General features: G+C 38.2%; 2 protein-coding genes across 2 annotated transcripts; both read right to left on the bottom strand.

Annotated features, from left to right (window-relative positions):
* Nucleotides 1-641: 641 nt before the first annotated feature.
* LOC140240089 (acyl-coenzyme A diphosphatase NUDT19-like) lies at nucleotides 642-3804 on the bottom strand. Its single transcript, XM_072319895.1, has 3 exons — nucleotides 3090-3804; nucleotides 2352-2559; nucleotides 642-958 (listed from the first exon to the last, which is right to left on the bottom strand). Exons 1-3 carry the CDS (start codon nucleotides 3786-3788, stop codon nucleotides 735-737), a joined length of 1131 nt encoding a protein of 376 aa, XP_072175996.1. The 5' UTR covers nucleotides 3789-3804; the 3' UTR covers nucleotides 642-734.
* Nucleotides 3805-6784: 2980 nt separating this feature from the next.
* Nucleotides 6785-11978, bottom strand: LOC140239655 (uncharacterized; the record flags this gene model as incomplete). The annotated part of the gene is given in 10 exon segments (XM_072319485.1): nucleotides 6785-8124; nucleotides 8127-8240; nucleotides 8515-8698; nucleotides 9204-9353; nucleotides 9474-9773; nucleotides 10253-10443; nucleotides 10576-10652; nucleotides 10800-11039; nucleotides 11141-11344; nucleotides 11746-11978. Coding segments are annotated over 10 exon segments (1872 nt in total), but the record flags the coding sequence as incomplete, so codon positions are not given.
* Nucleotides 11979-14799: the final 2821 nt, after the last annotated feature.

The raw sequence follows: 14799 nt of genomic DNA, 5'->3' as shown, positions 1-14799 counted from the left end.
TTTGTGGGTGAATTTTCTCTTCTCGGGATGTAGGCACTCGGCAGGATGCAAACTTAGGACCTCTGTTTTGAAGTTAGGAGTCTTATCCACTTCACTACACTGTCCTTACTATAAACTTATCTGGAACATTTCTGAGGTTAGGACTTTAGTAGATGCTGAAAAATGGCAATGCAAGCCTTGGAAATTATGTTTATACCCAACTCTGATGAAAGCTTGTAACATCGGGAGTCAATGGCCAAGTAATTGCATTGGCTCCACAGCGAAGTTTAAAGCAACATGTGTTGTACAATTCTGATTTACTTCATAAATTAACAGACATTTTGAGAATTTAGACACTGTAAAACCAGAAATTTTCACATGCATTTTAATTTCGTAATTTTTTTTTAAAGCCAAGATTAGCGAAATTAAAATGCATACGAAGTTCTTTGACACTGTATGCATTAATAACCAGTGGCAATTCATGAAAATCGCATGCCCCGAAAAAAAAATGTTGGCTGCAATTCATGAAAAGTTCATGCCACAAAAATAACTTGCTTTACAGTTATCTGTATATATATCTATATATAGCAATTTGAATACAAATCGCATAATAATTATATGGAGCACTTGTACGGACTCAGTAGCTCTAATACTTGGCCCAGAAATGTGGAAGAGCTGGAGCTCCCTACCACCCTTCTACTCGGACGGCATCTGAGATTTTAGCACCCCGCCTCACATCTCGGTGGTGCCACGCCTCATATCTTGGAAGCGTCCCGAGCTGGTATATGGACAGTGACTGGATGAGGGTGCCCACATCTCTCTGGGCCAGACACGTGTAGCCGGTAGTCAGTCACGCTGTGGAAGAGGATCCTGTTCGTGTGGGCTGAGGACCGGGTGTGGTCCTCTACGGTGCCCTCATAGTGCAGCAGGTTGTCCTCATTGGTGTCCTCTGCTGGATGCTCCGGATAATGATCGTCTCCTAGGCAACGGCAACAAAATCAACAACAATGACAACAAAACTAATGAAGAATTGAATAATGAAGGAATACAAATGGTCTTCTTTTCACATGATAACATTATTTTCTGTGACTGATACCATTTCCTATGGAACAATGGAAAACTTGAATTTGGTCATTCATAGCACTTGGCATACATTCTCAAATTATTTAATAGTTGCTTCATTCCAAGACTTCAATACATGTATCAAAGACACTGGAGGTATAGACTTTTTGCAAGACCTTGTGGCTGAAAAAGAGACTAAGTGCAAGAGAACGGGTGAACGCAAGACCGGTTGAACCACTTGGTCTCGCGTTCACCCATTTCTCGCAGTGCTGGGTATGGCGAGTTAGTCTCATTCCTCAGCCACGAGGCCTTGTCAAAAGGCTACTGGAGGCATGGAGAACCATACGAATATAAATATATTTCTTTCTTTTTTTTATTTCACCATATAGATATTCATAACTGAATGATACTCGCCTTAAAATCAAAATAACAACAACAACAACCATGCAGTTAAATGATTTTCCAACCTGGAAACATTGCTCAATAGAACATTTACACTTCATGTGTAACTTTTGTAACCCCCAAAGTTAGATTCCTGTCATAAGCTGGTACATTGTAGAGGTAGGCAAGTCAGACTTTTCCTCAGAATCATAAAACTGGAAACTTTTTCAAGACTGAGTGGAAAATAATATTACAGATTTGGACCCAAAAAATTCAAACTATTTCATTCTTGGTACAAAAGGGGAGAATATTCTCAAGTGGCAGGGTTAGTATTTTGTTTCTTTTTCTTTTCTTTTGTGAAAAACTAAGATGTATTACCATAAGACTAACATTCAACATAAACAATGGCATTTTGGACACTTCTGATGACACTTTGGACATATCCATATACATGTGCATTTTAAACAGAGATGCAAAGTTTAAAAAATTGTTATGAGTGAGATTTTCATGACTCTGCATCTCGGCACATGTGCATGCTCGTGAGCGAGGGAGCGAAGCGACCGAGCAGGGAGAGGGTGTGGAAGGGGACTGTCCTACCGCCTATGGCAGATAGCTTTTTCAATTTGTAGCTCTTAATGGTGCGATCTGGTGCATACTTAAGTGACTATTTTTTGCTTATTATGAAAGAAAAAAGGGAAATATACCTCCAAATGCAACCATCACTTGAATCCTTTGACCTATGGTCCTGATGCACGAGAAAAATGGGTGCCATGTGTGAGATCGTGAGATGGACCCTAAATGCATGTGTGCGTGAGACTTGGTAGCTCTGTTTAAAGCATAGAAATAACTTCTTGAAGAACATGAAATATTTTTCAAAATCACCCAGGAATGAAGCAGAAATAATTTGCATATTAATAAATATTCATTACCTGGGAACAGGGATGCGACTCCATTGGAGCAATTGCACCTTACTGGGAGGAACCTCTCCGTGCCCTGAAAGGCTCTGTTCTGGCAGAACTGAGCGAGGTCCTCAAATCGCTGTTTGTTCAGCAGTCTCCTGTACTCATACACCTGTGGCGGAGGTAGGTAGGTAACGCCGTCGGAGTACAGCTGCAGACTTTCCAGTGGAGTAATCCACTGGCAAGGGAAAGGGAATCGTACAAGTGAACTGAGATGTACTCTAAGGTAATGCGGAATGATTTCTCTGTCAAATGACATAAGGGTTGGCACCTAACTGGTACTGCAATATATTACAATTTTCACTTGTCCTAGGAAGCATCCTATAAAGTTCACTTTGATAAAATTTGCTTTTCAATAGTTTGTCTACTCATTTTCTAAAAATGATGTTCTGTATATTCACATGTTACAGAATTAACTTGATGATTGATCTTTCCTTATTATCTTTCATCTCTGCTATTATTGTCAAGTGTATTGTTTTTGATGAGATAAGTAACTCAATGACTGTTTCTCGGTCATTTCCAAAACCACATCACCAATCACAGCCTTTGGGGACATGAACACAAAAAGTTGATTTTTCCATCTTAAATTTTGAAGATTTGTGATTGTCATCCACATATGCCAGATGAATGATAGGGATGCAGAGCTGTTCTTGTTAATCTTTCAGGATTATGTACCATCTTACAGAAGGATTACTACTGCTAACATACTTTGCATTGGCTAATTTCAGCATTGTCCTCAACTGCAACGGGAAGATGGTCCAGGCAAGAGATGAAAAAAATTGTGTCAAATCGCTTCTTCGTCATGTCCGAAGGGGTCAGCCAGTTGGACCATTCCGCTAGTGACCAGATGTCTGGAACACTTTGGAGTTCTTGGCACAGGGAAAGAAAGCTCCCTGCATCTTTGTGGATCCGTTCTCTCCATGTGCGTAGGTCCTGCTCTGCCATGGTTACGCTTGCTCCGAGTGGAGGTCTCTTCACACCGGCAAGAGTTCTGCATTGTGAGGCATCCCTCAGCATCAATATCCCACACTCCTCAAAAGTCTCGCGTATGGCAGATATTCTGTACGCGACGGCCGGCGGCAATTCAGACCCGTGGTCCCGTAGAAACATGGGTGGCCGCTTCCCCTGTATCTGCACCATGGGGCCAAAGTCTGATGGGGCCTGGACGTTTGCATACTCGCGAAACATGCCCAACCACTCTGAGCTGAAGTCTGCCTTCTCAACCGTACCACCGGGGAACACCTGCGCAGCTGGAAAGAAACCACTTTTGGCGCTTCGCTGAAGCATGAGGATCTGGTAGTCAAAGACAAATTTCCTGTTACCAAGGTAACTGGTGATGGGGCTCTTGACTCTGGCAGCGAGAATCAGAGTGGCAGCTTCCCGCCAGTACTTTAGGCCGCTTGCCATGGTGGTATATAATCAACCTAATGGTATAAAACAGTGTGATGAACTTTGTTACACAATGCAAAATTTACAGATACTACTGCTAGCACATAAATAGTAAACGGTACAGTAGAAGGGTTATTCTCAATTGCCTTAATGAAGGAAAGAAATATAACGCAACTTGCACATGTCTGATAATTCTTGTTCAAGTCTTAAAGAAATACAATGAAGCAAACACACCATTTAATTTGTTGTCATAACCTCCCTGATGAGTGTCACACAAAATATATTGTGCAAATGTACAAGACTGGAGCAGTACTTTTTAGGTTTTTAAGAAGGGTTGCAAATGCAAGCACTATTAGCCTTTGTTGTAATATGATTTATATATGTGTATGTATTGCCATTATTGATGTACCTTGGTACTAATGATCTGTTGTTTTGTTGTTGTTGTCGTAATGATTGTATTATGTTTGTGTTTTGTATATATGTAATTCATTTTGTCTCACTGTATTTCTATCCCGTTAAATCAGATGCAATTCAGCCATTCGGCTGCAAAGTTTGATGATCAATAAACCACACATTCATTCATTCATTCACTCATTCAATGCACAGACACACAAGTACATTGCCCGGCTGAGTCCCATATCACTTCCCCAACTGCTTTTTATCATAGTACTAATAGATAGCAGCCTAACTGCGACCAGCCCCAACGCGTACAGCGTTGGGGCTGCGCCGTTTTCGCATTCAGATCTTAATGTTGTAGTCTCTTGTACAAAACGGGTGCCGTTCCGGCGCTATATTTCCTTTATTTTTCAACAAAAACTACTAGGAATACTTACATGGGTCGATTAAACCTAAATGATTCCAATCGGCGACTGTTTGATGCATTTCATTGCTTATAATGCAGAAAATGTTGTCTTATAAGGCGAATTATCTTCAGCTCACCTTGTGCGCTTGTGCAAGTTATTGTGAGTTTAGTGAGCATTGGTGAGCTGAAGATAATTCGCCTTATAAGACAACATTTTCTGCATCATAAGCAATGAAATGCATCAAACAGTCGCCGATTGGAATCATTTAGGTTTAATCGACCCATGTAAGTATTCCTAGTAGTTTTTGTCGAAAAATAAAGGAAATATAGCGCCGAAACGGCACCCGTTTTGTACAAGAGACTACAACATTAAGATCTGAATGCGAAAACGGCGCAGCCCCAACGCTGTACGCGTTGGGGCTGGTCGCAGTTAATAGTAGCCCAGATCTGCCAGGTTGCATGTGGAGAGATGTCTTCCTGCTCTTCACAGATGTCATCAGACATCCTACCCGTTTCTCAACACATTTTGCTAAGATAAATCATTTCAGGCTTTCACATTCAGCACAGCCATTAATCTACCCCTGCCCCGCTAAAATTGAAAAACAAAAACAAAAACAAAAACAAACAAAAAAAACAAACACAGAACGAAGAGTATTTAGATTCTAGATTTTTAAAAATAAATTTAGGCCTAGAAACTCTAATACGTTTTAATTCAAAGACAGGTGGCTTTTAGGGTTTAATAGGGTTCGATGCATGATTGCCAGATTTAGAGATAGGATAGGGAATGTACTAGAGTTAGAAGCCCAAATAATGTAGCCTCCACACGTACTCACTTCAACGGACACAGCCAGCGCGCGGCCATTTTGTCACCCAAAATTCCACATTTTCATGCGCTTACCGTCTCTCTCTTCTCATGCATAAACATTTTCCCATCGTCGATCAGCCAATCAAATGTTTGATCTGAAATAATCGCCAATATATTCCTCGTGTCATACTCATTCTAACAATGCCAATTTCATGAATAGAATATCAATCCAAACATTTAAAAAAGTCATTCAAAAATTCCCTTTTCCTATCAATACAATCTTTAAAAAATTTAAGGTTTTTTTTGTTGATTGATAAAAAATTATCTAAAGTTTTTTGCTGAAAATCGTTTATATAATTTTGATATTTATTATTTTCTCTTCAAATTGGCCATTAAGTTTGCAAGTCTAATTGGGTAGAATTTTTTCTACGTGTGTCTGAAGTTCGGCAACAAATGACCAAAGTTTCCGTAATTTTTGACATCGCGACCGTTTTTACTCGATTTTTGAACATCCATGTGACGCTGAGATGTAATTCTTCGAACCTCTTATACAGTACGATATTACCAATATCTCTGTCTGATATTTTTAGTTGATTCGGAGAAAAAACCTTGATTAGACTGATCTTCAACTGAGTATAAAAGCAGCATAATCGTGTTTTGATCGGGACACGCATCTGGAGTACGCCGGTGCCGTAGGGGCGACGTGCAAGTGAGTTTTCGTTCGCATTCGATGTGAGCGTGGTCCCATGCCGTACTATACGCGTAGTGTACGCTTCAAAAACCACCAACACAACTTGTAAAAAATATTTAAAATTCACTTTTACGTATTACGACGCATTTTAAGGTCATCTTGTCTTATTATAATATTTTTAATCGCTACCAATCATTTTGAAAGTGTTTGGTCTCTTCACTTTGACACAGTAACCTTTCAAACGTTTGTCAATTGTGATGATATTGATGCAATGATGGTCTATTTCTCTGATCAGTGAATATGAATATCATCATATTGACAAAACCACCCCCTTCCTACAGTGCTATGCCCATATAGGCGTCGGAACTTATTTTGTTTGTTTGTTTTTTATGGTGGGGGGGGGGGGGAATGATTTTTTTTTTCCCTGTGCCCACCCCTCAAAAAAAAAAAAAAAACCCACACACACACACACACAAAGGGTGGGGGGGGGGGGGACAGTAGTCATGCTTTTACTACTACTAGTCTAGGGTGCATGAGGGGTGTCGTATCTTTGCTTAATTCATACATGTTGGCTCTCATCCACAGGCTGCATGATGATTAGTAAAAATTGAAATAAAAAAACAGTGTATATACAGTTTTTGAGCCCTGTCCTGATTTCCGGGTGGGGGGGGGGGGGGGGGGCTGTATGAATTTGTACAGTAATTAGATAAAAATTCAAAACAATAGTCAGGACACTGTTTTGGTATTTTCCTGCCAGATAAATGTACACAGACTTGATCTGCTGAATTTATTTCTCATGAATCGAATATCGAAATATCAATATTCAGTCTCGTTAGCATTCAAATTAACATCTTTATCGACATATTGTATGGATATTTGAGAATCACTCAATGTTGGTTCAAACTAGATTATGAACCTGCATCCTGGAACATTAACGTTTACTCAGGTACCTGTATCTCCTCAGTCCTGTAAATGTGATGTGATATCTGCATTTTTTGTTTAATTTGATTTGCAGTAAAATTTTTGAACCTGTATGAGAGAAAATTTACACAACATACAAGTGTACATACATGTACTTTTACTCAAAGGGGAAGACTACTGACTGATCAGTGCAAATGCTAGGGGGAAGATTGTTCCAGTCCTTTTGGGATACATTTAAGAAAACATATATATGTTGTTATGTGAAAATTATTTGCAGTGTGTGTAAGTATTAGGTGCAATTCTACTGCAAGAAACCAAATGACCATCACCTGAGTTGGTAATTGCTCAGGCGCTTTCTTCTTTTTCATCTTCTTTGCTGCTTCCAAAGTGGCCATCACAATAACGATTGATTGATTGATATTTGTTTCTGCCTTTTTCCAAATCATACATAACAAAAGAATACACATATTTAGAAATTCATGTTACAGGACATTTAAGCAAGCTTATACTCTCTTGCAAATTAATTCAAAGTACATATACACACACATTATGAAAATGACAGTATTTGATGTATAAAACGTGTAAATAGCATATCATTCACAACAACTAAAAAAGTTCAGAGGCGAATTGTTAAATCAACACTTGTAGATTATGTAAAAAATAGTTGATTATTCATTCCAAGAATATCACGTCGTTTCATTTAACAAATTTTAGAAAATAAAAATATAACAGAGGGGATTCGAGTAAATTGATTATTAAAATTAATCATATTTGGTTATTGTAATAACAGAAAAGCAGACGACCACGATCATGAGCAGCTGCTTGGCATGGATCGATGTAATTGATGTGATGACCTGCGTAGTGAGTCCGTAGAGAGTAGTATGTGATTCAGACCGAACCAATGACAGTCTATTGTGTTTCTCAGCCCTGCATTCACTTTATATCATTTGATCATTTCATTTTTTTCTGTTTCTATGGTAGGATGCCGGGTTTGAGAAAATCCACTGCTCCTCCACTGACCTCAGATGCAGCTGCAGTTCATCTGTTAGCGAGAAACGCCTCAAGTTGCTCCGAATGGTGTTGAGATGCGAATGCATGCCTTCCCCTCCCTGTTCCCCCATGAGGCCTAACCCGCTCCCCAATGCTGAAACCATGTGACGATGTGGTCTTCGATGATGTGGAGTTTGGGTGTAATCGACTCAGAGGGGAAGTTGGTGCGAAAGAAGCTGAGGTACTCTTTCACCGACTCATCTGTGCAGAACAAAAAACAAAACAAAAAACAATCATGAAATGTGTTTTAGGTTTCCAGCATTTGACATTTCCCAAATTTTTCAAGTAACATATAACTGATAAATTTAACCTGTCTTCCATCCCCTTTTTATGACTACATATCTATTTCTATAAATGCTAAAAAAAAAAAGAAAACAAACAAGTATTAGACCATTTAGTAGATGGTATGATGTACTTTTCTTTTGACATGAAACAGTAATATGTGTTTATTTGTGTACATAGCATATAAACTCACCAAGGGTATGGATTTCTTCTTTGGTAAGAAAATCTCCTCTGTTGAACAGGTTGTCACACTTTGCATAGAGCTTCAGAAGGGTGTTATACCTTGTAGCTGTAGCCCTAGCATCTGCAAGAAGACTTGGGCATACTTCTTTTGTCCGATCCACAAAGGCCTCGGTGAGCTTGTCAATGTTCTGCTCCTGTGAAAATATTGAGACAATAACCTAAGGCATGCTTTTAGTTTGCCTCATTGATTTTTTTTTGTTTTTTTTTTGTGTGTGTAAAGTCAATTTGCAGAAAGAAAAAAGAGCACAAGGAGGAATGAAGGAGAAAGCAGATCCAGAGATTGGTTAATCAAGCTCAAGATCATTGCAGGAAAATGGAGATAGCATCTGGTGATTTAAGAAAAGAGTAAGTAATAAATGATGAGGAGTGGTCAAATATGATTAAAATGTTCAGTCATTATTGCTAATATTTCCATCTATTTGATATATTTTGATATTTTTTCATATATTTAGCTGAGCAGATATTTATTTTATTAATTGATTAATTATGATGATGATGATTACTATTATAGTTATTATTATATTACAGTTTATTGTTATTTTTACATGCATTATCATTCCAATTATTTTATTATTACTTGTTTATTTAAAGATCATAATGGGGGGGGGGGGGGAGAGGGGGTTAGTGGCCAGGTGTTACCTTCAGGCACTTGTGCACATGATTTCCAACAAAACTACGTCCGTGGAAAGCTTGACGCTGGACATTCATCCTCTGCAATGCTTCATCAAGGGACTGAGTGATTGGTCCTTCTCCCATTTTCAGGTCTGGAATTTTCTTCCTTTCCTCAGTCTGTTTATAGAAGAAACATTAAGTAGAGTTCTACATTCATTAAGGAGAAACTTATGATTTATACTTGGCTTTTTAATGTGCAATACCACTAGGATCATGTAAGTACAAAGAGAATATTACCAGTTTTGTTATTTCTCTTTTCTTCTCCTGTGCAGTCTCCAACAGCAGCGCAACTGGCTGTGACTCCGGATGAAGGAGCGACAGGTACATGTGTTGATCCAGTAGATCTCTGTACTCTTCCTCCTTTTCCTTTATGTCTTGGATGAGCTGGTGCTGCCTTGCTGCAGCGTCAAGTTTTGGGAATGATGTCTCCCGAGGCAAGGTGGCAGCCTTCACATCAAGGGCATGACAGGCCTCCTCCAAACTCTTGTAGTGCTTTAAAAACACTCCAAGTGAGATGTGTAGGCCTGGCGGGCAAACCTGAATTTGTAAAAGATAATACATTGTATCTGTACAGCCAACTCTGCATAAGAAGATGTTGCATAAGTAGATTAATTGCCTGACTTAAACACATTTACAAGCCCTATTCCTTTATCATTTTTTTCATTTTTCCATTCTTGATAAGTCATTATTTTTTTTTACGTCAAAGTGTATATACATATATATATATATATATCTATAGTTATCTATTTATTTATTTATATATGCATGATATAATTCATGCGCTTAATTTCCTCGCCAGGATGAAGCGTTTTAATGCCATTTTAGGTTTTAATCTCATATATGCATGATATAATACTGTTAATGTGAACTAGTAGATCTAATGAACTTCAGATGGAAAGAGATAAAAACAAATTATTTTATTACACTGTATCCTCAGAGTAAATTAAAGTTTTACAAGCTAAACTGTCAAAACATGCAGGCTTTATTCATTGGAAATAATGAGATAAATACTGTACCTGATTGATGGGGATTTCGAATTGAGCGGGGCGTATGACATTGCAGGCCTCTTTCGCAACGTGGCACTCTTTGAACTTGTTCAAAGATTGTGCCAGTGAATCGAGAGTTCTCTCTTGCAATCTGCCACGGAGAGATTGTGGAACAGCCATGTCATCCTTGGTAGCCACACAGTATATGCATGGATGCTTTCCTATTCAGAACAGAAAACAAAACATTTTAAATTCATGTTGCTTTGTTAATTTTGATTGGTTTATATATCTTATTAAGTAAAGCAAAATCAAAAACAAACAAGAAACAACAACAACAACAAAAAAAAGCTTACCACTGGGTCCTGAGAGGCCGTAGATCTTGCAAACAAACTCGTAATCTCCAAAGAGGAAGATCTTCAGAGGCTTTCCTCTGCAATAAAAAAAAGATAGACACATCTATTATTTTGTGAGAGAAAAACTATATATTCTTTTGGAAGAAAATGGGTGAAAATAATGTCTATTTACAGGTTCAAAATTTTTATCTGTAAATTTGTTGTAAATTACAGTGAGTGTTTACCTGAATGTTTTCTTCTGGAGGGCCTCAATCTGTAGAGAAATGGATGAAAGGCACACATCTAGGTTATACGGAGTATCTTTCCCGGGAAAGAGGCCAACAACATGGGTTGCTCGCAGGCTGTTTGGGGTGTGAAGGTTTGCGACTTGCACCATGAGTTTGAAAGTGTCGCCCCCTTTGTCACCCCCAATCTTTATCCAACATTCCTTCATATGGCCTCCATGGTCGTAGAGCTCACCAAGTCTGTAAAGGAGATAAAATGGGAGTGAGTTTACATTTTTAATAATTTCTTTGATATGCCAACAAGTATTCAAGAGTTTGTATGACCATTATGTCAAACTTACTCCTCGTATTCCTCCAGGAGGCTCATCACCTTCTCCTCAAGACTTCTGACTGTGACAAAGGGTGCCATCTTAACAATGCAGCTTGTGTCTTGCCATGTTTGCAGCGGCAGATAGAAAGCCTGCAGATGGGACTGGGTCATCTCCTTGTGTAGAAGACGTACGGCGTTCTCACCAGCAGTGTGCACATCCCGCTGCCGCAGCCAGCTGACGGAAACAGAACATCCAAAGTTTCACTAGAAAGCATTAAGCAACATCCATTCTGGTATCAAGCTACAAAGTCATGACCTTTAAAAGTAGTGTGGCATCAATCAAGCCTGTAGACTGGACTTTATAAATTGTTGTCTAGTTCTGAATTGCATGAAAGGCTTCATTATCAACATTCCACCTTTGATTTTGTGCATCAGAGGGGAATTGTGAATTTGTCTAACAAGAAAATGGAAGTGTTAGCTTTACTGGAATTAATCTGCACATGTGTAGGAAATTGAAAGCTTCAAGTCTCACAAGAGGAAACAGCAACACAATAAGGGTAATTTTGCAATTAAGAGTTCCACTGAGGAGCCACTCAAGTCTGCAGTGATAATTTTGTATGTATCTTTACTGCCTACTCTTTTAACTTCCTGAGTCTTGTCCAGGACATGCCCATCATTGCCTTCAAATCCGCTATGTCCTTGTCGTCAAGGTAGATAGGATGCATCTGGTCTTCCAATGAGGTAGTTTGCTCTTTGGTGACAAGCTGGGTCAGGGCATTGAGGGACTCCTTCCTCCGTCTTTTGGTCCTGTCACTGGCCAAGGAGGAAGGGGTCTTTGCCACCGTTACTCTAGTAGTGCACACCTGATGTGATAATTAAAGAAAACTACCAAATAGGCATACAGTCATCTTTGCTTGAGTCAAATTTATTTGGACCAAAGAATTAGCTTTGACTTAAAATCAATAGAATATGAAAAGGAGAAGAAGGCTTAAAAAGACCTTTGACTTTGGTGATTATTGAACTTATGAGAGGTCTACATAAACAAGGTTGACTACAATAGAAGGCTAGAAGCTTTTATAAAGAGGTTGGATATAACAAAACCCTGTTAAAGACAGCCAATCCCTTTTGCATGCAAATTTTGAAAAATTGGTGAGAGCACTTTGTATCAGAGAAAACACTATTTGGACGTCTCTTGTAAATTTTGAACTCAAGGGTCTTTATTTTATATAGTTAAATTTACCTTGAAGATTTGAATAGTTTTTTCCTACTACAAAAAAAAAAAAAAAAAAAATCTAAACTTCTTGTCTAGTTTTACAGACCTGCGTGATGCACTTAGTTGCACATGTAGTTCATCTAAGTGGTGTGTTGTTATTTTCCATCAATAACAAAGAAAGAGAAGCTAGTGAATTCTTCTTTTCCCTTCTGACAGCTTTAACATGCATATTATCTTTTGTTCAAAGTATAAGTATCATATAACAACCATAGGAGGATTAATGTATGCAGCTGTGTCTAGTGCACAGAATATGATACGGTGAGCATTTGTTGCAGTATTTGAAGTTTAACGGCAAACAACATTGAAATATCACAGAAATGTTATAGCTTCACAATAGTCTTGTTATTGTGTTGGGATATAATCATGTTCTGTGCTATTTGGCAAGGAATACAAAAGTGATGGTCCATCTTTAAACCAAGGTAAATTTAGTGGTCCTAATTCTTTATACATTTTTGTTTGTATTTTGACCCTGACGTAACAAGACACCTAGCCGTTACAAAGGAAAATTTTTGTGGTCTCAAGGACCTTGTTATCATGAGGTTCCACATAATCTGTTATTTCTTCTCTCTGTGTGATATAGTGGAACAAAGAGGTCAGAAATAATAAAACCCTGTTACCACAAGGTAATTTTGCTATGCTAGGCTAAATTTTACTGGGGGAGGGAGGAGCACTAACAAGTTGTCAGCACCAAAAAAAAAAAAAAAAAAAAAAAAAAATTATTGTGGAATCCTTTATTTTATTTGGCTAAAAACAATGGTCACTGACTGTAAGTGTGGAAACTGTTGGTGAACATCAAGTTGTCATTGCAGACAAACTTTGAAAAAATGCCCCCTTAAGTTTTAATTTACACAAGGTGTAATTAAAAAAATAATAAGGAAAGGTCACACACTGGCTAAGGCTTGAGTATTAGAATATAAAACATGTGACTTCTGAATTTTACTGTATAAGCTATATATTTCATGTATATACATTGTACATAATTTCTTTGTGATTTTGTGACTAGATTGGGAAGTTAGCAAGAGTTTAATTTCACAATTTTAGTGATGTTTCCTTAGCTGTAAATAGCCAAATGTTGGAAAGGGATTTTTTTTTTTTTTGGTAAAGACTGACTCGTGAAGATATCCCCACCCTGCTTCCCGCAAGATATATAACTTATACAGTAATAATATGGAAATGACAGCATGTATCTGCATTACACTGATATCCTATGTCCTGTCCCCCTCAAAAGTAGAGGAAATAATCTATACATAACACTGCAACAGTGTAAGATCCTAAAGTAATTTATATGATATGATTCATATATGAATTTATAGTTTATATTGTAATATACAATACAATTAAGTTTCTTTTTCATATATTATTTTAATAAACAAAAAAGAAATATACATTACCTGTCCAAAGTTGCCATCCTTGAGAAAGGCCGTTTTGTTTGCGGATTTGGTAATCTTTTCTTTCACAACTTTGACGGCTATTGCCTCTTTTTCAGATTGTGTAAGATCATTTGAGTGTGTTTCAGGTTTTTTGTGATATATGTGGTCATGGAGTGCTGTCTCAGCAGTATTCACGCATGTGTGCTGTGCAATGGAAGATAATCGCACCACCTGCAAACACTGCGTGCATGTAATTGTTACGTCGTACTTCCTGGTGTCTATCACTGGTGGTGCTTCCGCGGTCTCGGTTCCCATCTTGCATTTGTGCATGTGCAAATTTTTTGCTAGATTTTTTGTGATTTTTTTAGGGCGCCCACCTTTGCCTTTCTCCATTTCCAGCGAACATACACTACATATGCCAACACGAGGATGCCGCTGCCAATTAACAACATTTGTGGGCACTTTTTTTGACAGCACTATCTGGCAATAGCATACGTGGCACATACATGGAGGATGCACATCCCTTTCATCATCATCCAAGTCGATGGACATTACTTGTTTGAACATGTCATTGTATCCATGACATGGATGGGATTTTTTTGAGGTGGCAAGCCTGCCACCACACACCCTGCACACGTGAGACAGATGGTCCCTATGGGCATCCAAGCCTGTGTTAACACAGGCATGCATGGTAATATAAAGTCAATCAAAAAAAAAAAACTGCCCAATTAGACTTGCAATTGAAATTACAGAATCAAAAAATATGTATCACTTAACAAAGAAAACTCAAAAGGCACTATGGAAAAACTTTGGTTATTGTTTGAAATATGTTCAAAAATTGTCAAAATGAAGTGGGCTAAATATTGTGGAAAATATGCGTGGAACTGACTGTGTTTGGCGATGTGTTGAGGCAGTGAGAGAAGAGGGCTTGGTTAACATAATTTCATAATGTCATCTATATCTGTGATGACAAAGGACGATGAGGGCTCTTTCTGTTTTCATATATCCACATTTTAGGACAATGTGACCTTGAGATTATTTCAAAAT

Source organism: Diadema setosum, chromosome 16 (assembly GCF_964275005.1).
Source record: "Diadema setosum chromosome 16, eeDiaSeto1, whole genome shotgun sequence".
Lineage (NCBI taxonomy): Eukaryota > Metazoa > Echinodermata > Echinoidea > Diadematoida > Diadematidae > Diadema > Diadema setosum.
The sequence above is the reverse complement of the archived record's forward strand: the minus strand, read 5'-3'. Positions and strand labels throughout refer to the sequence as shown.

What these genes read in the sequence shown, in the direction of transcription:
- LOC140240089 (XM_072319895.1), bottom strand. Translation starts at nt 3,788, where the DNA reads ATGGCAAGCGGCCTAAAGTACTGGCGGGAAGCTGCCACTCTGATTCTC. An exon ending in CTGAAATTAGCCAATGCAAA is followed by an intron (nt 2,560 to 3,089) that starts GTATGTTAGCAG and finishes TTCCCTTGCCAG; the next exon opens with TGGATTACTCCACTGGAAAG. An exon ending in AGTCGCATCCCTGTTCCCAG is followed by an intron (nt 959 to 2,351) that starts GTAATGAATATT and finishes GCCGTTGCCTAG; the next exon opens with GAGACGATCATTATCCGGAG.